Source organism: Brassica rapa, chromosome A05 (genome assembly GCF_000309985.2).
Source record: "Brassica rapa cultivar Chiifu-401-42 chromosome A05, CAAS_Brap_v3.01, whole genome shotgun sequence".
Classification (NCBI taxonomy): Eukaryota; Viridiplantae; Streptophyta; class Magnoliopsida; order Brassicales; family Brassicaceae; genus Brassica; species Brassica rapa.
The window spans coordinates 28,104,471-28,132,466 of NC_024799.2; the positions used below are offsets into that span (position 1 = coordinate 28,104,471).

General features: G+C 35.5%; 6 protein-coding genes and 2 long non-coding RNA genes across 14 annotated transcripts; 2 read left to right on the plus strand and 6 right to left on the minus strand.

The window, feature by feature from the left end:
- Window positions 1-1,333: 1,333 nt before the first annotated feature.
- LOC117134244 lies at window positions 1,334-10,528 on the minus strand. 4 transcript variants are annotated; one of them, XR_004458461.1, is made up of 3 exons: window positions 10,515-10,528; window positions 3,727-3,739; window positions 1,334-1,627 (listed from the first exon to the last, which is right to left on the minus strand). It is a non-coding gene; the product is annotated as an uncharacterized LOC117134244 (long non-coding RNA). The 4 variants fall into 4 exon arrangements; XR_004458460.1 differs by lacking the exon at window positions 10,515-10,528 and having other exon boundaries at window positions 3,727-3,830; XR_004458459.1 differs by lacking the exons at window positions 3,727-3,739; window positions 10,515-10,528 and adding an exon at window positions 3,028-3,116.
- LOC103855165 (non-specific phospholipase C3) lies at window positions 5,465-8,500 on the minus strand. The gene is made up of 5 exons (XM_009132123.3): window positions 8,091-8,500; window positions 7,452-7,843; window positions 6,310-6,719; window positions 6,051-6,221; window positions 5,465-5,979 (listed from the first exon to the last, which is right to left on the minus strand). Exons 1-5 carry the CDS (start codon window positions 8,340-8,342, stop codon window positions 5,639-5,641), a joined length of 1,566 nt encoding a protein of 521 aa, XP_009130371.1. The 5' UTR covers window positions 8,343-8,500; the 3' UTR covers window positions 5,465-5,638.
- Window positions 8,740-13,740, plus strand: LOC103855166. The gene is made up of 3 exons (XR_004458458.1): window positions 8,740-13,116; window positions 13,387-13,532; window positions 13,604-13,740. It is a non-coding gene; the product is annotated as an uncharacterized LOC103855166 (long non-coding RNA).
- A 654-nt stretch (window positions 13,741-14,394) lies between these two features.
- LOC103855167 (pentatricopeptide repeat-containing protein At3g03580) lies at window positions 14,395-17,650 on the minus strand. The gene has a single exon (XM_009132124.2). The coding sequence runs from the start codon at window positions 17,282-17,284 to the stop codon at window positions 14,648-14,650; it is 2,637 nt and encodes an 878-aa protein (XP_009130372.1). The 5' UTR covers window positions 17,285-17,650; the 3' UTR covers window positions 14,395-14,647.
- Window positions 17,651-17,880: 230 nt separating this feature from the next.
- Window positions 17,881-19,826, minus strand: LOC103855169 (protein TRI1). Its single transcript, XM_009132125.3, has 2 exons — window positions 18,661-19,826; window positions 17,881-18,194 (listed from the first exon to the last, which is right to left on the minus strand). The coding sequence occupies exons 1-2, from the start codon at window positions 18,994-18,996 to the stop codon at window positions 18,069-18,071; spliced, it is 462 nt and encodes a 153-aa protein (XP_009130373.1). The 5' UTR covers window positions 18,997-19,826; the 3' UTR covers window positions 17,881-18,068.
- On the minus strand, window positions 19,629-20,603 carry LOC103855170 (ribosomal protein S2, mitochondrial). Its single transcript, XM_009132126.3, has one exon. It carries the CDS (start codon window positions 20,446-20,448, stop codon window positions 19,825-19,827), a length of 624 nt encoding a protein of 207 aa, XP_009130374.1. The 5' UTR covers window positions 20,449-20,603; the 3' UTR covers window positions 19,629-19,824.
- Window positions 20,604-21,169: 566 nt separating this feature from the next.
- On the plus strand, window positions 21,170-23,738 carry LOC103855173 (ELMO domain-containing protein A). Of its 3 annotated transcripts, none has more exons than XM_009132130.3 (10): window positions 21,170-21,403; window positions 21,926-22,102; window positions 22,171-22,273; window positions 22,363-22,466; window positions 22,554-22,622; window positions 22,712-22,827; window positions 22,906-22,960; window positions 23,072-23,192; window positions 23,290-23,432; window positions 23,512-23,738. In XM_009132130.3, exons 2-10 carry the CDS (start codon window positions 21,959-21,961, stop codon window positions 23,611-23,613), a joined length of 957 nt encoding a protein of 318 aa, XP_009130378.1. In that variant the 5' UTR covers window positions 21,170-21,403; window positions 21,926-21,958; the 3' UTR covers window positions 23,614-23,738. The 3 variants fall into 3 exon arrangements, with proteins under 3 accessions (XP_009130378.1, XP_033148251.1, XP_033148252.1); XM_033292360.1 differs by lacking the exon at window positions 21,170-21,403 and adding an exon at window positions 21,435-21,631; XM_033292361.1 differs by lacking the exon at window positions 21,170-21,403 and adding an exon at window positions 21,646-21,719.
- LOC103855171 (protein DETOXIFICATION 24) lies at window positions 23,698-27,991 on the minus strand. 2 transcript variants are annotated; one of them, XM_009132129.3, is made up of 9 exons: window positions 26,473-27,991; window positions 25,795-26,104; window positions 25,144-25,685; window positions 24,883-24,969; window positions 24,737-24,793; window positions 24,392-24,630; window positions 24,186-24,304; window positions 24,003-24,089; window positions 23,698-23,923 (listed from the first exon to the last, which is right to left on the minus strand). In XM_009132129.3, the coding sequence occupies exons 2-9, from the start codon at window positions 26,071-26,073 to the stop codon at window positions 23,834-23,836; spliced, it is 1,500 nt and encodes a 499-aa protein (XP_009130377.2). In that variant the 5' UTR covers window positions 26,074-26,104; window positions 26,473-27,991; the 3' UTR covers window positions 23,698-23,833. The 2 variants fall into 2 exon arrangements, with proteins under 2 accessions (XP_009130377.2, XP_009130375.2); XM_009132127.2 differs by lacking the exon at window positions 26,473-27,991 and adding an exon at window positions 26,332-26,457.
- Between the last annotated feature and the right edge of the window lie 5 nt (window positions 27,992-27,996).

Genomic DNA, 27,996 nt, shown 5'->3' on the forward strand with positions numbered 1-27,996 from the left:
AAAAATGCAAATACTACTCCCTAAATCATTGGACTAACCACTATAAAATTGCTATTCCTAGAGAAACAGAGACAACAAAGGTTCCAAACATCTTTGAACTTCATCATATTTTATTACAAATGATTCAAATATGTATTAAAAACCAGTATTCTCATATTTTTTGAATTTTTTTTCAAATCTATGTGTAACCCCTTTGAAAATAGTGAGTTTTCGGTAAATGCTCTATATATGAAGCCTATAATCTTTAAATTTGTTTTAAAATTTAAAACCACATTATACCTTTGTATTAATGTATGATAAACTTCTTTTCATGGTACATGGACATCGTCCTAATTTTTTATCCATTAATTTAGCAAAACTGCAAATGCTCTCTAAATCATTGGACTAACCACTATAAAATTGCTATTCCTTATAGAAACAGAGACAACAAAGGTTCCAAACCTCTTTGAACATCATCATATTTTATTACATGATTCAAATATGTATTAAAACAGTATTTTCAATTTTTTTGAATTTTTTTCAAAATCTATGTGTTAACCCCTACGAAAATAGTGAGTTTTCGGTAAATGCTCTATATATGAAGCCTATAATCTTTAATTTTGTTGTAAAATTTAAAACCACACTATACCTTTATATTAATGTATGATAAACTTCTTTTCGTGGTACATGGACATCGTTCTAATTTTTTATCCATTAATTTAGCAAAACTGCAAATACTCCCTAAATCATTGGACTAACCACTATAAAATTGCTATTCCTTAGAGAAACAGAGACAACAAAGGTTCCAAACCTCTTTGAACTTCATCATATTTTATTACATGATTCAAATATGTATTAAAACAGTATTCTCATATTTTTTGAATTTTTCTCAAAATCTATGTGTTAACCCCTTTGAAAATAGTGAGTTTTCGGTAAATGCTCTATATATGAAGCCTATAATCTTTAAATTTGTTTTAAAATTTAAAACCACATTATACCTTTGTATTAATGTATGATAAACTTCTTTTCATGGTACATGGACATCGTTCTAATTTTTTATCCATTAATTTAGCAAAACTGCAAATACTCTCTAAATCATTGGACTAACCACTATAAAATTGCTATTCCTTATAGAAACAGAGACAAAAAAGGTTCCAAACCTCTTTGAACTTCATCATATTTTATTACATGATTCAAATATGTATTAAAACAGTATTTTCAATTTTTTTGAATTTTTTTCAAAATCTATGTGTTAACCCCTACGAAAATAGTGAGTTTTCGGTAAATGCTCTATATATGAAGCCTATAATCTTTAATTTTGTTGTAAAATTTAAAACCACATTATACCTTTATATTAATGTATGATAAACTTCTTTTCGTGGTACAAGGACATCGTTCTAATTTTTTATCCATTAATTTAGCAAAACTGCAAATACTCCCTAAATCATTGGACTAACCACTATAAAATTGCTATTCCCTAGAGAAACGGAGACAACAAAGGTTCCAAACCTCTTTGAACTTCATCATATATTACTACATGACTCATATATGTATTTAATAGTATTGTCAAATTTTTTGAATTTTTCTGAAAATCTATGCGTTAACAACCCCTACGAAAATAATGATTTTTCGGTAAATGCTCTATATACTTAAGCATATGATCTTTAGTGTTGTTTTAAAATTTCTAAACATATTCTACATTTGTATTAATGTATATTAAACTTTCTTTCATGGTATATGGACATCGTTTTAAAATTTTGTTAATTAATTAAATAAAATTTCATAATACTCTTTAAATTGGTGGATTAACCACTATAAAATAGCTATTTTCTAGAGAAACGTTGCCAACAAAAGTTCCAAACCTCTTTGACATCTATTGTATGTTACTGAATAATGCAACTATGCATTAAAAGAATTATTTTTCATATTTTTGAATTTTTCTCAAAATCTATGTGTTACGAAAATAATGATTTTTCGGTAAATGCTCTATATACTTAAGCATATGATCTTTAGTGTTGTTTTAAAATTTCTAAACATATTCTACATTTGTATTAATATATATTAAACTCTCTTTCATGGTACGTGGATATTGTTTTAAATTTTTGTCAATTAATTTAGTAAAACTTCATAATATTCTTTAAATTGGTGGACTAACCACTATAAAATTGTTATTTTCTATAGAAACAGTGCCAAAAAAGTTTCAAACTCTTTGACCTTCATCATATGTTAGTGAAAGATGCAACTATTTATTAAAACAGTATTTTCAAATTTTTGAATTTTTCTCAAAATTTATGTGTTATAACCAACAACCCCTACGAAAATATTGAAGTTTTTGGTAATTGCTCTTTATACTGAAGCCTAAGATCTTTAGTGTTGTTTTAAAATTTCTAAACACATTCTAAATTTGTATTAATGTATATTAAACTTTTTTTCATGGTACATGAGCATCTTTTAATTTTTTTGTCAATTAATTTAGTAAAACTTCATAATATTCTCTATATTAGTGGAGTAACCACTATAAAATCGCTATTTTCTAGAAAAATGGAGACAGCAAAGGTTCCAAACCTCTTTGACCTCCGTCGTATATTAGTGAAGGATGAAACTATGCATTAAAACAATGTTTTCATATTTTTAAATTTTTCTCAAAATCTATGTGTAACCCGTACGAAAATATTGAATTTTTCGGTAAATGCTCTGTATACTTAAGTCTATGATCTTTAGTGTTGTTGTAAAATTTCTAAACACATTCTACATTTGAATTAATGTATATTAAACTATCTTTCATGGTACGTGGACATCGTTTTAATTTTTGTCAATTTATTTAGTAAAACTCTATAATACTCTTTAAATTGGTGGACTAACCAATACAAAATTGCTATTTTCTAGAGAAACGGTGCCAACAAAAGTTTCAAACTTCTTTGACCATCATAAGTTAGTGAAGGATGTAACTATGCATTAAAACAATATTTTCATATTTTTTGTATTTTTCTCAAATCTATGAGTTAACCCCTACGAAAATATTGAATTTTCGGTAAATGCTCTTTATACTGAAGCCTATGATCTTTAGTGTTGTTTTAAAATTTCTAAACACATTCTGCATTTGTTTTAATGTATATTAAACTCTTTTTCATGGTACAACGGCATCATTTTAGTTTTTTGTCAATTAATTTAGTAAAACATTGTAATATTCACTAAATTAGTGGACTAACCACTATAAAATCGCTTGTCTCTAGAAAAACGGAGACAACAAAGGTTTTGAATATCATTGGCATTCATCATATGTTAGTGAATGATGCAACTTTGCACTAAAATAGTATTTTCATATTTTTTAATTTTTCTCAAAATCTATGTGTTAACCCCTACGAAAATAATGACTTTTTGGTAAATGCTCTATATACTTAAGCATACGATCTTTAGTGTTGTTTTAAAATTTCTAAACACATTCTATATTTGTTTTAATGTATATTAAACTCTATTTCATGGTACGTGGACATTGTTTTATTTTTTATCAATTAATTTAGTAAAACTTCATAATACTCTTTAAATTGGTGGACTAGCTACTATAAAATCGCTATTTTCTAGAGAAACGGTGCCAACAAAAGTTTCAAACCTCTTTGACCTTCATCATATGTTAGTGAAGGATGCAACTATTCATTAAAAAAGTATTTTCATATATTTGAATTTTTCCCAAAATTTATGTATTAACCCCTACGAAAATATTGAATTTTCGGTAAATGCTCTTTATACTGAAGCCTATGATCTTTAGTGTTGTTTTAAAAAATTTAAGCACATTTTATATTTGTATTAATGTATATGAAACTCTTTTTCATGGTACATGGGCATCGCTTTAATTTGTTGTCAATTAATTTAGTTAATCTTCATAATACTCTCTAAATTGATGGTCTAACCACTATAAAATCGCTATTCTCTAGAAAAACGGAGACAACAAAGGTTCCAAAACTCTTTGACTTTCATCATATGTTAGTGAAGGATGAAACTATGCACTAAAAAAATATTTTCATATTTTTTGAATTTTTCTCAAAATCTATGAGTTAACCTCTACGAAAATATTGAATTTTTCGATAAGTGCTCTTTATACTTAAGCATATGATCTTTAGTGTTGTTTTAAAATTTCTAAACATATTCTACATTTGTATTAATGTATATTAAACTCTCCTTCATGATACGTGGACATCGTTTTAAATTTTTGTCAATTAATTTAGTAAAATTTCATAATACTCAAATTGGTGGACTAACCACTATTAAATTGCTATTTTTTAGAGAAACGTTGCCAACAAAAGTTCCAAACTTCTTTGACATCCATTGTATGTTACTGAATGATGCAACTATGCATTAAAAAAATATTTTTATTTTTTTGAATTTTTCTGAAAATCTATGCGTTAACAACCCCTACGAAAATAATGATTTTTCGGTAAATGCTCTATATACTTAAGCATATGATCTTTAGTGTTGTTTTAAAATTTCTAAACATATTCTACATTTGTATTAATGTATATTAAACTTTCTTTCATGGTATATGGACATCGTTTTAAAATTTTGTTAATTAATTAAATAAAATTTCATAATACTCTTTAAATTGGTGGATTAACCACTATAAAATAGCTATTTTCTAGAGAAACGTTGCCAACAAAAGTTCCAAACCTCTTTGACATCTATTGTATGTTACTGAATAATGCAACTATGCATTAAAAGAATTATTTTCATATTTTTGAATTTTTCTCAAAATCTATGTGTTACGAAAATAATGATTTTTCGGTAAATGCTCTATTTACTTAAGCATATGATCTTTAGTGTTGTTTTAAAATTTCTAAACATATTCTACATTTGTATTAATATATATTAAACTCTCTTTCATGGTACGTGGATATTGTTTTAAATTTTTGTCAATTAATTTAGTAAAACTTCATAATATTCTTTAAATTGGTGGACTAACCACTATAAAATTGTTATTTTCTATAGAAACAGTGCCAAAAAAGTTTCAAACTCTTTGACCTTCATCATATGTTAGTGAAAGATGCAACTATTTATTAAAACAGTATTTTCAAATTTTTGAATTTTTCTCAAAATTTATGTGTTATAACCAACAACCCCTACGAAAATATTGAAGTTTTTGGTAATTGCTCTTTATACTGAAGCCTAAGATCTTTAGTGTTGTTTTAAAATTTCTAAACACATTCTAAATTTGTATTAATGTATATTAAACTTTTTTTCATGGTACATGGGCATCTTTTAATTTTTTTTTCAATTAATTTAGTAAAACTTCATAATACTCTCTAAATTAGTGGACTAACCACTATAAAATCGCTATTCTCTAGAATAACAGAGACAACAAAGGTTTCAAACCTCTTTGACATTCATCATATGTTAGTGAGCATTAAAACAATATTTTCATATTTTTTGAATTTTTCTCAAAATTTATGTGTTAACTAACCTCTACGAAAATATTGAATTTTTCGGTAAATAATGCAGATTGGACAAACCTAGTTGAAACCAAGTTAGAATGTGGTACATGAATGTAAAAAAAATTAATAGATAAACACATTCGAAAACAAACAAAAACAATAGTTCATACACTCCTCACATCAAATCCAGAAAAATAAAACACCACAAGTCTCAGAATAACTTAGTGACGCTTGGCTCAATTATCACAAATCAAGCAAGAGAAAAACTTCTGCATAAAAGATTTTGGACTTGAGTGACGAGTAGTTCCTTGAGATAGATCAACGATCTCATGTTCATCACGACCTACCTCTTTAGCCTTCTTGGACTCGCCATAGAACTTAGTGAAAGCTTCCTCTACGTACTTAGCCGCATCAGAAACCTTCATGTTGTCCACTAGCTTCAACGGGTAAATGTCTTTGATATGATCACCTCTTATAACAGCCGCTGCTTGAATCAGCTCGATCTGAAAATCCGTGAGATCTTCATCTTCTTCCTGTGTTCCAATGGCTCTTGCCCTTGGAAGTTCAGGTAGTGTAACTGAAAAAATCAAGAAAAATGTATTACATAACGAACATATGGACCATGATCGACTAGTAACAGATAGTTACCAGGGCAGTCAGTTCTTGGGCTGGTACGGTTGATGACAGCATCAAATGTTCCGGCCCATTCGTCACGCTTTGTAAGAAAGCTCTTGAGGTTGAATATCTTCTTCAGTGTCGCTGGAATCGATGAATGCTCAAACTGTGACGTTGGCTCTGGTCCGTTTGGCTCATGTAACACTACAACATGTCGTGTTAATCAAAATCAATAACCGGTTTGGACCAACATGACAATACTGCTAACGGTTCCAATAAATAACATACGTACCGGTTCCAGGTTCGATCCAAGGTGAGATCAGCAATGCAGGAACCCTAACACCGAGCCGGTCAAATTTAAAGTTAAAAGGCGGACCTCCAACAAGACCATCAGGATTTGGAACACCTGTGACCGGAGTAGGGACGTGGTCATAGTAACCACCATGCTCATCATAAACAACAACGAAGAGAGTCTCGTTCCACTGAGGGCTAGCTCTCAACGCTTCGTAGATCTCCTTGACTAGGTTTTGGCCCTCAGCGACGTCGTTTTTGGGGTGATCATCGTTGGCCGGAGCAGACAAAACTTTGAAGTATCTCGGTTCGATGACCACGTAGTTTGGAAGCTTCCCTTCTTTGCAATGTCTCTTGAAGCTTAAGTGGTATTGATGGAAGTTGTCCACGTACTTTAGCTTCCTCATGTTCCTAATTGAATTAAATTTTAAATTAGCGAATTCTTACATTTACATGACTAGTTATGTTTAATAACTAATAAGTATATAAAAGTACCAAATGGACCACCAAGAAATAACGTATTCCTTGGACACATGCAAAACTCAACTATTATTATTTCCCCCCAAAAATCGAATCTCTGATACAATAAGTTTGAAAAATCAAAGATTTGTGAACCGTCTTAATCACATTCTTTCTAGAAACAGTACGATAATGTGAATTATTATTTCCGACAAAAAATGTGAATTATTATTTTATACTGTTGAATTTTTGTTTTTGGAGTTTTGTAACAAAATGTAATAATATAATTACAAAGCAACTCTATTTAATATATACTACAAAACGAAAGATTCTAAGCATTTTTCCTTTTCCTAAAGCACTTTAGTGGTTGGTACTTGATAATTACTACATCAAACATTTTCTTTTTGAAAAGAAATCAATCATGGAGGATTTGAATATATTTTCATTATATTTTAATGAATAATTAGATATATTGCAATCTAGGTGTCACAACATTTCGTCGGTTCATCATTATCATGTTTGTCGTCTTCTTCATATATACTATTAATCCTACAATCATAGCTCGTAACTTTGACTTTTACGTTTATATTTTGTTTTTTTTTTTTGAAACTAATTTATATTTTGTTTCTTAAATAATGGAAAGTATCTTACCTGTAAAAGGTTGACAAAAAAAAAAAATCTTACCTGTAAAAGAGGCAATTAGGAAAAGATTGGTAGTAAATCCCAAACGTGAATCCACTCTCTTCAAGTGATTCAAACACTGTCTTCTGAGGAAACCCACGGACCAGTGTGTTAGTGTCATTGCTAAACGCACCGTTTGATGTAGCCGAGTGAACGTATAGACGGTTAGGCTGCGTTGACGATGGTAACGACGAGAACCACCGATCACATACGGCGAATTCTTGAATTAGCTCCTTGAACACGGGGAGCCTCTCAGGCGGGAACCCTTGCATGACTACTTTCTCCGACATCCCTGGTGTGATGGCCTCTGCGTTTTGTACGAACCCGTTCATTGTCGGAGCCGGGTATGGACTCTCGTCACTGAAAGGTTTCCCGAACACCTGCTCGTAGATCGCCTGAAGTATCAAGAAAACATGAATCAATGACCGGTTTAGTAAACCAAAATAAACCGATTTTATTTTGGTTATTTGGTTTTGCTTCGGGATGAAAACCGAAAGAGAACCAATAAATAAAAAGCCATTACCAAATAATTTAGACAAAGTAAGAGAGATTAAACCACCATACAACATAAACCGAACCTTATACCGGTTTAAATAATATAATTTCTCTAATCAAGGATTCAAAACTAAACCGGTGGTATACCTGGAAGGAGTGACCGGGATCAGGATCAATGTTCTGAGATTCTTTGCCGAAGAAAACTTGTGCAGAGTTCGGGTCTGACGTGGATATCGGGTTGGATCTTGGTTCGGATTCGGATACTCCATCGATTTCGGGGTTTAGCTCCTTAAACCAACCTAACATGTGATCAAACGACCTGTTTTCCTGTACCAAAACGACGATGGTTTTGATCGGAGAAGCTGATGAGCCACCGCCTGAGCTGGTCTCCTCCACCATTATCTTTTATTTCTTGATGAACAATTTGACTTGTATAGTTGTCTCTCTCTCTCTCTCTCTTTGAATTACTAACGAAATGATAGCTTATTTTATAGGGTTGATACTTGATATCAAGGGAACACGAGGTCCAATTCATTTATTTTTATATGGTAAGTAAATCACATAGATCTCATTACATAAATGGTTTTGTAATGTTATTATTTTATTCTTTACCATGTATAAAGAAGAAAAATCTAGCAACGTCAAATTTGTCACGGTCGGCAAGGTGGCAGAAGAAAAACGTTTTACAAGTTTATATTCGGTAACCATATATTGACTTAACAAACTTCTTAACTATTTCCAATCTATTAATTTGTGTTTTTTTTTTCTCGACGTTGCTTGTTAAAATATGTCATATGTGATCAATGTACTACTTGAACATCTGCGTAGTTGGTATTAGAAACTTACTTTGAAAATTGTGAATTGTGTAGTTTGTAAGAAATTATGAATTGTGAATAAATTATTTCTCATGTTTTTTTTTTGATAAAATGTTAAAATTATTATACTAATTTTTCAGTTTGAGACAGAATTACAATAAGAAAACTAGTAGCAGGATGCATAAATTAAACTAAACACAAACTACACGATAATAAAATTAACCCGAACCAAGGACTCAACTAAATCTCCAACCCAACTAAACAACGAGACACAGTCAGACCAAAGCACACAGAAGCGATCGGGGTCGAGAGCGGGGCACCAGGAGCTACCGAGAGAAAGGCACCCTCTAACTTTGATGCTACGACTCCTACAGCTTCCTACCATCCTTTCCCAACCTGAACTGGACTGAGAATCAAACCACGAACAAATTCAAACCACTCGACAACGATGACATCTGATGGCACGAGAACAAGCTCTTAGCGACGATCTCGTCGTTCGGAGGAGGAACAAGGAGAATGCCGTCACCAGCCCCACCCACAGTGACCGTTACACCTGTTGAACCTCACTCTCATATAGAGAGATTGGACCGCAAGAGGCTCGCCCTCTGAACACCACACCGCAAGAGAAAGAACCACCCGATTGACCAGCTACTGCACGGGTAATAGACCCAGACTCGTACCACCGATGGAGCCAAGACCAAATCGCCTACCTTATTGGAGGCTCCTGAACGATGGAGGGAACAATTTCTGGATAAGAACGTAGTACACACTCTGAAAGAACGTAAAACAATGAAGCTCGACTACGCAGGCGCCACCACCACGTCCTGCGAGCTTTCGTCTCGCCAGAGGATCGAAAACCGACCCCGGAGAACTTACACGCGCCCGCTGGAGACCACCAGCAGAAGGAAGGAAACAACAAACTCCAGATCCGCGAAATCTGAGAGCTTGGCCTAAGTCGGGACTAGGTACACCACCACACGGAGGAGTACACCGATAAAAGCTTAGGCTCACTATAGCCTCGCGCTCCACCACTCGAACCGATGCATCTCTGAGGAAGAAAAATTCTGGACATGAGACTCAGCCGCAAAGAGAAACATACCAGGAGAACACAAACACGCCGTCCTCTAGTGCTAGAACCACCAGAAACAAGACTCAGGAGCAGCGAACCACCGGATCTGAACCAGATCTGACCGAAGAAGACAATCGATTTAACCGAAGAAAGGACAGGGGAAGAGAGACAACAACGAAAAGAAGCGAAACAAGAAGATTACGAATCTCGGCGGTCGCCTTAGGGGTCGGCGGCGACCGCCGGAGAGGAATGAAATAACGAAAACTCTAGAAATTTAAAGAGAACCGGGAGAGGAAAAGTGTAGAGAGAGAAAAGTCTATCGGGACATTTCTCACGTTGTTAGCATATTAGCAGCTTGGGATGATCGGTTTTCACATATATAGTTTAATGTAAATTTGGTAAGGAGACTGGGAAAAAGGTGGACATGGAGAAGGTAGATTAGAGATATGCTTCCAGATTTTATCTTTCAATCACTATCAAAAGAAAATTTAGTAACCTGGTTATTATTGGCTGCTGCATCAATTATCAGTCGTGTATATCATTTTAAATAAGCCTAGTAGATGAATTAGGTGTTGACCGATTAAAATAAAGTTAGGCATTGACTAATTATTGGATACATTGTTAGTGTATAGCACGCTTTTGCATGAATCATTTTATTAACAGAGTATTACAAAGTTAAGATTTTACATTTAAATATGTTTTAAAAATTGACCAGTAATACATTTTGCTAACTAAAAGAGTCACGATATATCCTCTTCAATATTTCATATACAGGTAGAAAATCGAAATAATACTTTTAGTATATATTATGATTTGTAACAATACGTTGCAGATGCATTCATGTTAAAATTAATTAAGAAATGTTATATTCTGTAATCATTTACAAGAACAAATTTACAACTAAAGTTTAGGAGTTAGGACCCACTTGTATTATGTTTACTCTTTAATATGATCTACTCATCAATCGAATAACTAAAGTATATAAATATGAAAATAAGTAAGTTCTTGATTAAAAGTAAAAACATTATGCTAGAAGCTATTAGAGCTTTAATTTCTTAAATAAAACATCACAACATTCTACACATTGTCGGATTATATATCCCCTCACACACAAACAAGAACTTTACATTTTTTTGTATACTTTACTAATCATGACGCAGAAAGCAAGAGGATAACTTAGTAAATAAATACGTTTGAGTTTGCAGCATGTGGTACTTCTGATTGTGATGGTATCACAACATGATCACCATTATCCATGCAATTATATTTCTCATCACATCCTCTTTCTATTGAAATCATGTTCGTTCTGTGAATTACTCAATCGAGACCATAATAAAGTTTATTCAGTGATGCATGACCCTCTTTTGGGTTTAACCCTCTCATGCAGCTACTAAGTACTAATCATAATGATTCAAACACTCTCCGTATTTAATGTTGAACCCATTTGAGTCGCTCTCTCTTCCTCTCTCAGATATGACAAGGAAAACAACAAAGGAGTAGTGAAATGCTACTTCCCGTGGTTGATGTTTGGTTACGGACTTGGACTATTCTTAACATACTTGGGACTATATATATTATGAACGGACACGGTCAACCTGCACTGCTCTTATATTAACAATCCGAGATAACTCAGGTTTTAATGTGATTATGTGAAGAACAGCTTTTTTCTACTCCAAGGTTTTTAGACTTTAGTAACATCATAGGCTTTTTAAAATCGGATTTTTGTTTTATTTTAATGTGAAACTTAAATACAAGTTGACCAGAAAAAAATCTTAAATACACATAGGATAGAGTGGAACGTGAGGTGTTTGAACATTTTTACAGTGGGTAATATAATAAATTATTTTGGTGCACTAAAAGTAAATTCAATAAAAAGTTATTACAACGGCTAGTATTCATTGGATTGTGGTAAGCAACGGCACAATGTTGGGAGTGTTGCAAAACATTGGGAGTGTTGCAAAAAAAGGAAACTCGGGTCTATTTATATTTGTTATCAGAGAGGATGAATCAATTATTTCATTTCTCTTCCTTCTTCAGATTATTTCTCCGATTACTTGCGGCAAAGAAAAGATTTAGCCGGAGATGGAGTGCTTCAGCTTTGTTCACATCAGTGACAACTAACTCCAGTTGTCGGGATAAAGAGTTGCTTGAAAAGGAGACGATTCCCATGGAAACAGAGTCTACACGGACGGGTACGTTTCTCTTTTCTTGAAACTTTTTTAAATAGAAACAAAATGTTTTTTTTACTAACCATGAACTGTTTTGTAAAATTTGTTTTCACTGCAAATTTTTTTTAAAAAAAAACTTTCAAACTTGGGGAAAATTTCTAAATTATTTGGTTGATAATGAAAACTTAATGTGTAATTTGTGAAAAGTATTAGGAGTTACATCCGGTTAGTGATAGTTAGAGATTGTATATTTCTAATATCCGGTTAGCGATTGTATATTTCTTTTGTCTTGGCACTTATGAGCATTTAGTTCTTCGTAATCAATCTCCTAATGAAGCAATTTTCCCTCTTGTTTTGTGCGTAGATTCTTTCTTACTTGCTTTTATGTTTTTGTTTCCTTTGATCCTTTTGCTTGTTTTAACTTTCTTCTTGTATTTGTTTCTTTTATTGGCTAAGAGACAAATCTGCTAGTGGAAAGGCGAATGATGTTAATAATGCAAAGAAGATCAAAGCTTATATGGACAAAGTCTACACGGGTACGTACGCTCCTCTTTTCTCACACTTTTTTAAATAACCATAAACTGATTTTGTAAAGTTATTTTCACTACAATGTTAAAAAAAAACTTTCAAACATAGGGGGAAAAATTCTATATTATTTGGTTGATAATGAAAACATAATGTGTAATTTGTGAAAAGTATTAGAAGTAACATCCGGTTAGTGATAGTTAGAGATTGTATATTTCTAACATCCGGTTAGCGATTGTATATTTCTTTTGTCTTGGCACTTATGATCATTTAGTTCTTCGTAATCAATCTCCTAATAAAGCAATTTTCCCTCTTGTTTTTTTTTTCTAAAATCAACATCACATTTGCTTTCTTGTTTTGTGTTTCTTACTTGCTTTTATGTTTATGATTCCTTTGATTTTTCTGCTTGTTTTAACTTTCTTCTTGTTTTTGTTGCTTTTACTGGACAAGAGAGAAATCTGCTAGTGGAAAAGCTAATGATGTTAATAATATAAAGAGGATCAAAGCTTATATGGACAAGGTTGAGCTATAGAGCATTCAAACATATGTGTTGATAGTCTGCTTCCGAGACCATCAACCATCTTCTTTAACAAGATGTAAGCTATAACAATGCTAGTTAGAGATTGTATATTTCTAACATCCGGTTAGCGATTGTATATTTCTTTTGTCTTGGCACTTATGATCATTTAGTTCTTCGTAATCAATCTCCTAATAAAGCAATTTTCCCTCTTGTTTTTTTTTTCTAAAATCAACATCACATTTGCTTTCTTGTTTTGTGTTTCTTACTTGCTTTTATGTTTATGATTCCTTTGATTTTTCTGCTTGTTTTAACTTTCTTCTTGTTTTTGTTGCTTTTACTGGACAAGAGAGAAATCTGCTAGTGGAAAAGCTAATGATGTTAATAATATAAAGAGGATCAAAGCTTATATGGACAAGGTTGAGCTATAGAGCATTCAAACATATGTGTTGATAGTCTGCTTCCGAGACCATCAACCATCTTCTTTAACAAGATGTAAGCTATAACAATGCTCACTTAAAAGATTACTTACATGTTTCTGAAGATTTGTTTGGTTCGTTTTGCAGGAAAGGTAACACTATTACCGCTATCTTGCATAAGAAGCCACTGATCACAGTCTTTGAAAGCCTATGAGGTCTTCTATCTATACATATAGAGAGTCTTTATTGAATATTCTCTGTTCTATCTAAACTTATCAGTTTTTTCCTTTACAGATTGTCACTACTGCTGCTGACGCCTCGAACTTCTCTGTCCTCTACTACGAGATTATGAGCTCACCTTAAAGGTTTTTAGAGATTGTTTAGTTACTAAAAAGTAAACCTTAGAAGACTCAATATATGACCTTGCGGTGAATAAATAGTGAAATGTAGAGTGTAGAGTTCCTCTGTTTCATGTATCATTATTATTGTGTATGTTGTACTCTGCTTTGACCGTTTGAGTGTTTTGCATCATCCTGATGCATGTCTCAGACACTGTTTTTCTTGTTTGTAATTTGAAACTCATTGCTGTCTTTTGTCCACCCAATTGCTCTACTTTCAGACCATTTGTCATGGATCCAAATATAAAGTGATAATCAAGCTTGCATTCCTTGAAATCTTCTGAACATTTTACTCATTTAGCGATGCAAGTGTAACCACCGTAGCAAGCAGAGTCAAACTCCAAACGAACATGTTAAAAAAAAAAAGAAAAATATGAATAATTTGTTGAACGATGATGATGATGATTATGGTGATGGGGCTTTTTATATTTAAGCGAATGATGATGATGAATGATACGAGAGGAAGTGCTTTCAAAGATTATAAGCACTGTGATTACAGATTAGACAAGGGATTAAGCATTGTGATTAGAGATTACCTCATTACTTGTCAAAGTTCCACGTAAATAAAGAATAGGACCCAAATACATTATTTGAAACAGTAAGTTACGAAAGATTATGTGCCAGTTACAACAACAAGAGAATACAATGCCACAAAGAAATATTGTTTCCTTGTGCTCAAAATAATCGACTTCTAGTAACAAAGTTCTTGGTGCAAACATATGATTGATTTCACTCTTATGTATCTTCATTTGAAAACGATACTGCTTATGTTATCTTCATTTGAAAACGCTATTCACCACCGATCATTGCAGCTACAGGCTCCGTCTTTGAAGAGATGGAACCGATTAGCATCCCTCACTAATATCTCACGCCCTACGATCTTCGATATCAGCTTCGTGACTTCATGACAATCACCACAGACACGAAGGTTCTTCATCACTTGCAGTGGAGTCCCTGGTTCTGTGTTCAACAGCCCAAACGCTATCGCTAGCCTCTCGCTGTGACCACATACTAAACGTCTCTTCTCTTCCTCTTCTTCTACATTCTGCGACACTTCCCGTGGATCAGGAACATACCCTTCTCTAGCCATCAGACTGTATAGCATCTCCAACGACTCGTGTATGGCTTCGAACTGAGGAGCTGAAACATCTCCTGCGCGGAACAGATGAACTTTTTTACTCACTTCAATCCAGCTATATCCAGGGTTCTTCTTTCTCTCTTTGTCTTTCAAGGATTTGCGGATTAGGCTCACTTTGTCCCACTTTCTCAACGCTGCATACGCGTTTGATGCTAGAATAGAGTAGCCTGGATCATCCGGGTTCAGTTCAACGATCTTCTTAGAAACTCTTTCCGCAGTCTCCATGTCCCCGCTTGTTCTACAAGCTCTTAGCAGAGATGCCCATACACTAGCATCAGGTTTTACCGGCATCGCTTGGATAAACTCCTCTGCTTTCGAAATCTTCTGAGACCTGGACAACAAATCCACCACACAGGCATAGTGTTCCATCGCCGGTTCGATCTTGTACCGAGTTTTCATTTTCTCGAAGCAAGCCAAGCCTTCTTCTACCAAACCAGAGTGGCTGCAAGCGTAGATGATGGCAATGAAGGCAACATTATCCGGAACAACACCGGCTTCTTTTTCCATGTCTTCGAAAGCTGCGAGAGCTTTCTCGCCTTCGCCGTACATTCCGTATGCGTAGATCAACCCTGTCCATGTCACAACATCTCTTCTACTCATATGCTCAAAGACTTTTAAGGAGCTCTTTAAACAACCACATTTTGAGTACATTTCAATCAGTGCATTCCCTATACGCAACTCTGATTCATACCCAAACCTTAAAAGGCAACAGTGGATCTCCTTGCCTAGCCGTTTACCAGCAAGTGAAGCACACATAGGCAATGTAACTAAGAAAGTAGCCATATCAGGCACCACACCGCTGTTCCTCATCTGTGTAGTTACCTGCAAACCAGTTGCGAAGTCTCCAGAACGAACACACGCTGAAATAACCATGTTCCATGTTACTGTATCTCTAGTTTCCATGCTATCAAATATCCGCAGAGAATCTCCTGCTTCCCCGCACTTAGCATACATATCAATCAGAGCATTACTAACCGAAACATCAGAATAAAAACCAGACTTTGTCACGTTACAGTGTAGCCCTCTGCCAAGTTTCAAGTCTTCTAAACGAGTTGAGACAGATAAAAGCATCAAGTAAGTGACATGATCCGCTTGCTCGTCCATCATCTTAAAGAGTTTCACAGCTTCCAAAAGATCTCCGCTTTGTATATACCCACTGATTAACGAGTTCCATGAAACAGTATCCTTACACTCCATCCCCTTGAACACATCTCTTGCCGCGATCACATCACCGCACTTTGCATACACATCGATCAAGATGTTCCCCACAGTAGCTCCAACCACAAATCCACCTCTCATCATGTACTCATGAACGTACTTTGCTAAGCTTAAGTCCCTTAAGTGTCCACAGGCACGGAGAATAGAGCTAGCCGTTAAGATATCCGCCTTGAACTGCTCAAGATTCTCCAAAAACAACCGCACGGACTCTTCATACATCTCTAAGTTGAAACACCCACAGATGATAGTATTGTAACTGACTGAGTCTCTAACAACCATCTCATCGAAAACTCGCCTAGCATCCGTTACTCTCCTTAGTTTCAAGTACATTGAGAGTAATCCATTGTTCACCACAGTTACAGAACTAACACCTGACTTCACAACAAAACAGTGAAGCTCCTCTCCTTCTTTGACAGCCAGCAGATTCCCAAACGCATACAGAACACTAGTCACAGTAAACGAATCCGGCACAATCCAAGAGCTTCTTCGCAGCTCACGATAAAGCTCCACCGCTTCCTTGTAGTAACCATGTGAGCTAAACCCAGAGATCAAACTGTTCCAAGAAACTAAATCTCTCACAGGCATTTCGTCGAACACTTGCCGCGCTCTACACAAATCCCCCATCCTCGAGTACATATCAACAACCGCATTCCCCACGTACAAATCAGACTCAAACCCCAATTCTATAATCTGATTATAAACCGAATCTCCCATCTCCTTATCGAACACCCCCGCGCACGCTTTGACGACGGGAGGGAACGTGTACCTATCGGGAGACACCTTGGCCTCGCGTAGCTTCCCGTAGAACTCGAGGGCTTCCGAGAATAAGCCGTTGCGAGAAAGCGCTCTGATGATCGAGTTCCAGAGGTAGACATTCTCCGCGGGAGAGACTCGTTTGAAGACGGAGAGGGAGGAGCGGGGATCTTTGAGATGGGAGTATTTGTCGATCAGCTTGCCGGAGAAGAAGTCGGAGCGTTCGAGGCCTAGAGAGATGACGAGGGCGTGGATTCGGCGGAGGTCTTTGAGGTTGGATGATGAAAGAGCTTTCGAGATGGAAGCTGGTGATACTACCATTGAGCTTACGTTTGCGCGTAATTCTTCTTTTGTTATATAGTTTCCGTTTAAAATTCAAATTTTTATTTTTATAACTAAAAAACAATAGAGTTTTACGCCTAAAACTAATTAGTTGATTAATGAATTTGTGAAAAATCCGCTTAATCTAATGATTTAATTAAGAGAAATTTTGTAAGATAGTTTTTTTAAGTTTTTGTCGCAAAAATAGTTTTCAATGAGAAAAATGACTAAAAGAAATTGTATTAAGGATAAAAATACACTTATATTTTAGGATTAATTAATGTAAACTTATGATTTATAGTTAAGAAGTAGAGTTTTAAAGATATAATTGCAAAATTTAAAAAATTAAAAATAAAATGAAAAGTTTCGAAATGAAAAATAAGTTATTTTGATCTTTTTTCCATTGAAAACTATTTTATGACAAAAACTTAAAAGAAATTATTTGAGAAAATTGTTAATTAATGGTTCATTAATGTTTTATTCCAGAAAAAAAATCTGAAAACGAATTATTATCACATAGAAATTAATATAATTTTTTAGAGCCAATGTTTGTACTAATTCTATAATTTGTGATCGAATGGTAAGTAAATGGAATGTTAATAAAAATGAAGTAGTTGATTACTTGATTAAGATAAATAGTTTGCAAACTTGATGTCAAGACACTTTCTTCACAAGTCAAACCATGTTTACAATCGTTTTAAACAGGTACCAAAAGAGTTAATAGATTATTTGACAACGTTAAGAACGAGAACAAGAGCTTCTTCCTTCCGTGTTGAGCTAAGAGTCAAGCAGTCTTCACAAAGTGAGTGGACAAGAGCTTGGTGACCTCCAGAAACCCGACTTTGTCTTTCCCTTCGAAAATTTGCTTCAGCTTCTCATCGCAGAAGATCTCCCTCTTGTCAGCAGGATTCTGTTACAAAACAACATTCACCACAATACTTCAGAAAGAATCATTGTGATTAATTGGTGCTTCTCTAACAACCTCATTCACATTTACCCCTAAAAGATTGTTTTCCTTGCTATTTTTAGGTTCGTAAAGCAAAAAAAGACAAAGGTTTTGAAGACTTCAACCATCTCTCCCAGACAAAGATATAACAATGAAGTTGTCGCAACGACACATAAACCAAACTGAGAGCAAATAAGATATAAGTGTAAAGACTCTAAGCAAAGTTTACTTTCTGCGACATTAGTAGATAATAATAGACTCGAGAAATAAACTACTTTTTCGGCAGAACAACAAGACACAACCAGGGATAAAACAGAGAGAGCTTTTGAGATCTGAAAAGCACAAGTGAACCACACCAAATCAAACTTCTACATGCAAGATCCAAACTTTACACACACAAAATGCAGAGGAAAAGGAGAAAAGAGTAAACCTGAAGATCGTGGGACTTGACATAGGTCCAAACCTCTTTGACGGCGTCAGTACGTGTGGTTTCACCGGTACCAAGGAAGTGAGCGAGAGCTGGAGAGACAGGGGTCGCCTTGAAGATCCCGGTAGTCCTCGGCGTCTTCTTCGTCAGAGAGTCTGGTTTCGACTTTGGCTTAGGTTTCGCCTTCGGTTTCGCCGCCGACTTCTTGGTGCCTCCAGCTGCGACAGTGCTTACACTCCTCGAAGAAGAAACCACGGAAGAGGTGGCGGCGGCTCGAGATGCAGGAGCTAGAAGCGATCTGCATCCCCTGAAAAAAACCCTAGCTGCAACGGAAGACATCTCTCGCTAATTTCAAGTGACAGAGTGGGGACAGAGTGTCTGTGTGTGATGTCGGAGAATTTATTGAAGAAAGTGTTTGGGGGAAAAAGGTTTGACCTTTGACTCTTCCACGTGACGCTTTCTAAAGTATGAAACTTGGCCTCTTTGATACCAAAGATTTAAACTTTCAAATTCAGGGGGAAAGTTCTCAACTTCTTCTCGAGTCACATCTCTTCTTCTGTGAGCTTAAATCACGAGTTCAGGGACGATTGGAATAAGTATGGGCCTCTTGGAGTCTCTGATGTCAATGGATCATGGAGAAGTAATGGGTGGTGTGGGAAAATCTACGGTTGCTATCTCTCATGTACAATTCAAGCTCACTCTTTCATAGACAATATCAAGGAATCATAGAACATATATGGTAACAGAGATTGTCTACCTGATGAGTCTTATCCTAAGCAATAACCAACCTCCCAGTACACTCTCTAACTATCAATATATATAAACTCTCTGTACAGCTCTCTATAATAGTTGTAACTGTATAAAGAATCAAGTTGTTAGTTAGTTACAGAAGATAGCTGATGTAAAGCTCTATATAAACACTTGTAAAATCATTTGAGTAAAGATTAACACTAACACTGCAAAACAAGGAGTTGCAGAGGGAATAAGCTAAATACAAAACTTCCTAGACCAATCCTAACATGTCTCTTACAAATAATCTATATAGCATTCCCAAGAAATGAACAATCTTTCAGCAAAATCATTCAAATGTGAGAACTTCAAATTCTGAAGAACACTTATTCAATACTAAAAAAAAAGTTTCAAACTTTGTTACTCATAACCAATCAATCAAGCAGTGATCCCCATCTTCATCTGCTCCGCCACAAAGCACTTAGTAATCACATTACAAAACAAATACACAAACTTCACCGAGTCACGCGCAGGCACAGGATACGTAATCTTCTCAAAGAACTCCAACGGCACATTCGGATCCACAATCGCCACCACGGGAATCTGAAGCTTCGCCGCCTCCAACACCACCGAGCTCTTCCTCTCGGCATCAAACACCACAACGCAATCAGGCATCGTCGTGGGCCCAAAGCAGAGCTTCTTGTGCCTGGACCGAAACTTCTTGGGGCTGTAGCTGTTCGTCAAGAACCCTCCCATCTTCCAGAGATTCGTCGAGCGGTTGTGGTTGTACGCGTCGCCCTGGATGCGGCGCGAGGTGAGCTCGACGATCTCGTCGAAGAGAGGGTTCGTGTTGACGAAGAAGATGTTCCCCTTGGTGCGGGCGAGGTTGGCGACGAAGCTCGCGGCGCTGCGGAGGCAGATCAGGGTTTTGTCGGAGTCGATGATGGTCATCCCGTTGCGGGTCCCGTAGGCGTATTGCTTGAAATGGTGCTCGGCCGCGCGGCGGCCGAGGTGGGAGCCGGTGTTGAGGAGCTTCTGGATTACCGCGGCGTGGAGCGTCATTGGTTTGATCGGAGAAAGGTGCCGGAGAGAGAGAGGTTTCTAGGGGTTTGTTTAATCACGGATTGGATTAGATCTGGACCAGATCATCTGGTGAAGAAATGATGAATAAAGGCCCGGATAATCGGTTTTCGATCGGGTTCGGATCGGATTTTTGTCATTCCGGATATTTCGGATCTCAGATATTTAGATCTAATAATATAATTAGAATTTGTCAGTTCGAATTTGGTTCTTAAATCTTAGATAATTGAATTCAATATAATAATTAGATTTATCGGTTCAGATTAAGTTCTGTTCCGGATCGGGTTTGGTTCGGATCCCGATGGATCCTGCCTAAACATACTTAAAACATACCTGAAAATATTTAAATTTTCAAAAAATATAAAAATCTTTTATCTAAAATCTGATCCGAAAACATGAAGAATACCCAAAATTTTATTTGATTATCTGAACTATATATTTTTTAAAAATCTAATTTTTTACCTCAAATCCAAAACCATACCTGAAAATTCAAATATAAAACTTAAAAAATAGCCATTATACGAAAAAATTTATTAAAACACCTATATATACCTAATATATATTAGAATTTTTAGTTTTTCGGGTAATTCACTCGGATTTCGGATTCGGATCGGATCGGATCCTCCACAACAAGACCCAAAAGGATAAAAAGATCGGTTCGAATAACCGGGATTTTTCGGCTCGGTTTCGGTCCTTGGATCCGGGTAAAATATCCAGATCTAGATGAATCTAGCGTTGGACCGGGTCGGATCGGGTAAATTATGGTCTACCGATGTATTAACCGGAAATTTAAACCGGAGAAATTAAATCGCAAATAAAATAGAATTATGGAAATTCTTGTGCCGTTGCCGGAGACTGTTTCAATTGGGTTTGCGTGAGATATTCCTACCTTTCTCACCAAGGAAGCTCTCATCTTTCACTTGAGATCGCGTTCCCTGTAAGCTAACCTATCAAACCCATTTTCCGGAATTGTATATTGTTATTCTTATAGTCTTATCTTAGATTCCTACAAATTTTGGATAAAGCTTCCTGATTTGAGGTTAAAAGGTCGAATCTGAATTTGGGGGGTTCTCTGTCATCTTTCGGCATCTCTGTTGTGATTGAAAATTAGGTTTTGTGACAGGAGCTCTGTTTTTGATGTTCTGAGTATTATAACGATTCAATGGTTGGTGATTTTGTGTAGTTTGCTAGATCGAAAAGGTCCTTGTTGAATTAGTCACGCGTGTTTTGGTTTCCGTTTGAAGCTTATTAGGGTTCGTTTTCTCTGATTGATCTCTGTTCTGTTCTGTAATCTTGTCTTTATAGTATGATTAGGGTCTAATGTGGAAAAAGTCCAAGACTTTAACAATTTGAAAGGCTTTTTTTTTCTGCTGCATTATGGTTCAGACAGTCTCAAATTTTCATGTTTTTTGTTTTGCTGTTGTGTTTGCTTGGTCTGATTTATGTTATTATGCTGCAGGGGCTTATTCGCTTCTGTGTGTTGGTTTACAAGATGGCATCTGCGACTCTTAGGAGAAGGCTTCATCACGGGGATGTAGATGGGAGAAAGTACGAACGGTATGATGCAACAGACTCCGAAACTTTAAGCGAGCCCTTGTTGAGAACTAGTAGCGATAGTAAAGATGCCTACAATGAGGTTAGTGTTTCCTTTTTTTCAGAGAAACCATTTTATGTATTATCATCATTCTGTGTTGTGTCTCTTAGGAGCGTACTCTGGAGGATATTTGGGAAGAAGAGCAGAAGAGACAGCAAGTTCACTGGACGTTAATCTTTTCTCAGTTGATTGCACAATGGGCTCAGTGGATAGGTTTGCTTTTCATTGTCTTGTTTACTATTACTCCTTCGATTGTTTAAAAGAGTGATTATCACATTTCATCTTGTTTCTTGCTTTTGCAGCCAAAGTTGTCTTTGGATCTGGATCGCTCTTTGGGAAGTTCCTTTCTCTGTCTCACATAGGTTCTGGTGGAAGGCATTTGCCACCTCCTCTTAGTATGTTGCAGGTATATTTAAAGCATCTATCTTATCTTGTGACAACCATGTATCAAATGATATGTTTAAGAGAAGTATAATTGATTACCTCTTAATAGGAAGAAAGGCTGAGAAACATTAAGAGAAGAATAGAAATACCGTTTGATGGATCTCGAATGGAGCATCAAGTAAGTTGTTTCATGGAATCTCTGTTTGCTAATATTAATTCCACATGTTCAATGTTTTGTCTAGATTTATGTAATCGCATGATTCACAGGATGCACTTAGACAACTATGGAGGTTAGCGTATCCACAAAGAGAACTACCACCTCTTAAATCCGAACTCTGGAAGGAGATGGGATGGCAAGGAACGGACCCTTCAACAGATTTTCGGTATACAATTGTGTAGATTTGAATCTTCTTCATCACTAGTCATTTTACTGATGATGAGTTTCATAAACTGATTTGTAGAGGTGGAGGATATATATCACTGGAGAATCTAATCTTCTTTGCAAAGACCTATCCGGTTTGTGATGTTTCCCCCATTCACATATACATCTTTGATTTTCTCATGCCTCTTTGAAAGTATAGAGATTCACGATGATTCTAACAAGAGTCTGTCTTTTCATTATGACAGGAAGCATTCCACAGATTGTTACATAAACAAGATGGAACAAGAGCCGAATGGGAATATCCTTTCGCGGTCGCTGGCATCAATATCTCATTCATGCTGGCACAAATGTTAGATCTCCAGTCAGGTAAAATGCTCAAGAAACCAAGTAAAAACTACTATTAGCCGTGAAGATTTCAAACTGTTGAGTGTTGAGAACTTGAGATGTGTGTGTTTCTGTTAAGGCAAACCATCAACGCTAGCTGGGATAAAGTTCTTGGAGTTTCTAGAAAAAGACGAAATGGCGTTTGATAAGCTCTACTGTGTAGCTTTCCAAATGATGGATGCACAGTGGCTTGCCAAACGAGCTTCTTACATGGAATTCAATGTAACTTGAACCAAACTTGTTTACAATTTTGGAATTTTCGGTTTGGCTATCAGTTAACCGGTTTATCTTTCTTTGGCAGGACGTTCTGAAATCAACGAGAGCACAGTTGGAGCATGAGCTGGCCCTGGAGGATGTTTCCAGCATTAAAGATTTGCTTGCTTTCAAACTATTGTCCAAATAATATTTTTTCTTCTTTTGTATCTACTTTAGATTTTCCTGTAATTTCCATCTGTGTTTATACAATAATTTGAGAAATTCAGTGTAATGAATAATCAGTTTTTGCTGAAATTGCTTGGCAAATTATTATTTTTTCTAACTGATAGCAACGAGAGTTGCATTATTAGCCCCCAAAAATATTCACATATTACATTTGAAAAGGGAACAACGTTATACAACACTTCTCACTTCCTCTCATCAACTATTATAGGATTCGACTCTTCATGAGATGGCTTCAGGCTCCACGCTTTCATACGTTCGCTTGTCTTTTTAACCTACAAAAACAAAATATTCCAAGAATTTATACATATATTTGTCTCCACTTCAAGGAAGATAACAAATGTAATTGCTAACCTCTAACTCCCAGTCAGTTTTGTAAATGATATAACACAATATCGCTGTTTGGATCGCAATACCAGCCAACATTCCAGACCATAGTCCCTACATATCAGACACAATGAAATGTATTTAGTAATATACTTTTCTTACAGTATATTCTAATTAGTACTAAGCAAGATTAAGGAAGAGAGAAGTTACCTTAACACCGAGATGGAAAACATAAGTAAGGATGAGACCTAAAGGAATACCAACTCCATAATATGAAACTAAGTTCACAACTGCCACTATACTCTGCATCCCTGCTCCTACTGCCACACCTGTTTTTTTTTTTTAATAATCACCATTTTCATTAGTTACTAGGAATGTAAACAGTCAAATCTACATATAAATATAGTTATCTTGACCTGAGAGTATAGGTTGAATGCTGTTGAGCAAGATTGATACAGCAAGGATCATCGATAGATCATCCACTGCTTTCGAAACTTCTTTGCTATTAGTAAATAAATACGATATCTGACCGCTAAACGCTAAACATAGAACAGAGAATATCACTCCCATTATTGTTGATACTGTGAGTATCACTCTGATAGAGAATCTCACTGCAGCTGCGTCTCCTTTCCCCAACTCATTAGCCACTCGGACGCTATGATATCATTAATTACATATGTGCACAAGAAAACTATTACCTATCATTTAATATAGACTGAAGATTATTATATTTAGATATATAATAAACTTGTGAGCATTACCATGCCGCACCCAAGAAGCCTAGGCATATGTTGAGTTCCCATGTATATATGTATTGGCTGCAAATTTTCAAGATTATTTTACTTTAAATAATTTATCTTCTTGAATAAAATTCAGATATAAATGGCTAGGAAGATTTTGAATTTACCATATTGAGAAAGCAGAGATTGCTGTATTAGCATCTTTTGTATAACCAGCCATTAAGACAAGGATGCTCAGGTACCAATACTCTAAGCTGTTGGGAAATAAAAGAAAACAAATGATTAGAAGCATTAACATTTCCATAACATTTGTGTTCTATATTGTTCATAAATATATTCATAACATTTGTATTCTATAAAAAATAATTAAGTTGTTCATAAATATATATAAAATATATACATATATATACTAAAATCTTAGTAACTACCAGATCATGAAGCCTGAAGAAATGGAGAGCTTGAGCATAGGAACCAGGTCAGCAAAAGCCGCAGTGCTAAATCCAGTCCAAGTGAACGGACACCACCCACCAAAAACGTACACAAACTCAGCTAACACCAAAGACCACGAGCTCACATTAAGCCCGAGGAGCGCACCACCAATCCCCATCCCCATAAAACGCACGCACCACCACGTGACCAGGATGTCAAGAGCCAATGACAAGGTCGAGAGAACGCCTACAATAGCGTTCTTCATTTGTGCTTGGAGATACATTTGCATAGTCATGGTAAAGATCAAGCTGTAGACATAAGGGATCATCCAAGGGTATATCTCATCAACGGTCCTAGTGATCGCAACATTCTGGCCTAATAGACGGAGAATCGGACCAGCGAATATAATAAACGGTAGGAACAAAGTGGTCACGGCTATGTCAACAATCCATGAACGTTGTAGATATATCCCCATCGTGTGGTACTGTTCTGCACCGTATGCTTGCCCGCATAAGGTCTCCGTTGCACTTGACATACCGCCCTATGTATATTAACACCCCAAAGACTAAAAAGACTATTTCTATTTTAATAACTATAACTAGTTCTTTTTTTCATATCAAAATGTTGAATAAACAAGCAGTATTGTATACCATTAAACCGTAGAGAAAGCGGATGAATGTGCTTTGAAGTAGAGCGTAAGCAGCTAGACCCAACTTAGAGGAGTGACCGATGAAGGCTTGAGCCACAATGATGCTACCAAAGGAAGTCATGCGGAACAAAGAGGAAGGTAATGCTATTCTCCACATTTTGCTTACTTCGCTCCAAACCTTTGCTCTCAGATAGAGACTCTCTATACTGTTGCTTTGGCGATCCTTAGCATCTGATCCTACACGTAGTAGCCTCTCCTCCATTTCTCCTTGAGTGCTCATGTTTGGTTGTTTCCTTCTTTGGATCTTTAATCTGAAATAATCAATACAAAGACAATTACTTGTTTTGGACAAAAGAAAACAATTACTATAATCGATCAGAAACGTATAAAATAATGCAAGTTTATGTTGAGTTTAAACTACAATCCTCGAGTATAAATTCAATGATATCGAACTAGCTACCAAACGTTTCTTCAAACTCATCTCTAGCTCGGAAATTAGTATATAGTATATAGTATGAAGTATTGAGTGAGAAATTACTTCAGTTCAAGAGAGAATACAGAAACGTCAAGAAAAGCATAGAAGACAGAGAAACAGAGCTCGGTGAAATGTTCAACAAACTAAAAAAAAAATCACAGAAAATAATGAAGAAATGAAAACAGACTGGAGACGGATATTTACCTTTATCTCTTTTTAGGAGAATATGCCAGAATAGAACTGAAACTTCTAGATATCTATTCGCATAGACATATAGAGACAGAAACGAGTATAGTTGACTTACGTATCTGTTTACATATAACTCCGTATGTGAACAAGAGTAAAAACCGACTTTGTGAACCTGTCGGTGTATTATTAGATATATACACAAATTAGTTATCTTCCTCTAAATTTGAATATCCCACATATGCATAGTTCTTAGTTATATAACGCAATGTCAAATCTTCTTAATCCTCTAAGTGCCATTTTAATATGAAACCAACGTCCTACATATGCGTAGTCATTAGTTATTATGACATAATACCAAAACTTATAACCTTCTAATTGGATTTTTCACATTAATCTGAAAATGTCATACATCTTTTGGGAAATTAGATAATTATTAACCAATTTCGAAATTAAATTAGATTTTCTGATCTTAACAAGCGGAAATTAGAAAAGGGGTTTGTAACCAGCTCCCCCCTGGTTATAGGGTCCAATCATATTAGTTGTTCGTGCGGGATGCAATCCAGGCCATTCGATCATTAGGTAAGAGTTTTTGCCGGCACCGTTCGATCGTTAGGTATTATCTTCTTCTGCTGTTACCATGTACTAATACCTTTTTGTTTCATGCTAAAACCTAAAACAATCAAATAATAACATGGAGATAAGTGAAAACGGATTAATATAACAAACCAAGTGATCCCGTAGTGAAGCAGTTGAGTTGAAGTGGTGAAAAATTTACCATGTAGATGTAGATCGGATACTACCAATAATTATAGATTTTTACTATTAGTTTTCCATTAAGTCACTATATATAGTTTGAATAGAAAGAAAAAAAATTGTTTGTTATAGCAAAAGTATTTACATCTCTAATAAGTCTCTATTTACTTAGTGAACAAGTACAGACTTGCATGTTGGTTTCTACGATTTCGACCTAAACGGATAAAATGGTGGGACCTAGGGAGACTCCACGTTATGCAAGTATGGAGACAGACACGCATACACAATCCATGCAGCGATCTTCCATGTGTTATCTCTTGTCCCTTTGAAAATGCATTCCGCATTCGTGTCTCTCTCCTTCTTGAATGAACCAAAATAAATATCTTACTTTCTTCTTTGTAGGGAAACCTATCTTTTCTTTTCATCATTTTTTATTTACTATTAGTAACTCTTTAATAATTTTTTGTTTATGGCTGTATCGAACTTTTGTCTATTTAGTTCGTTGGCCTTATGCATGTGAATACATTTTGTTATTCTTTTTGAGATAAATGGGCAAAACCACTGAAATAAAGAATGCAAAATGGAGCTGCAACCCACAAGTCTCACCCTATTTTAATTGTTTGTTTCTTGTGATTAGCTCTCTCATAAGCACTCTTTTATCCAGTTTCCTCTTAGTTAGTGGCAGTCGAAACTTGATCATATAGTCTAATATAGATATGTATGTGCGTGAACGTATCCTTGATCAGCCTAAAAAGTGGATTTCAATGCACATAATTTACTTTGTCC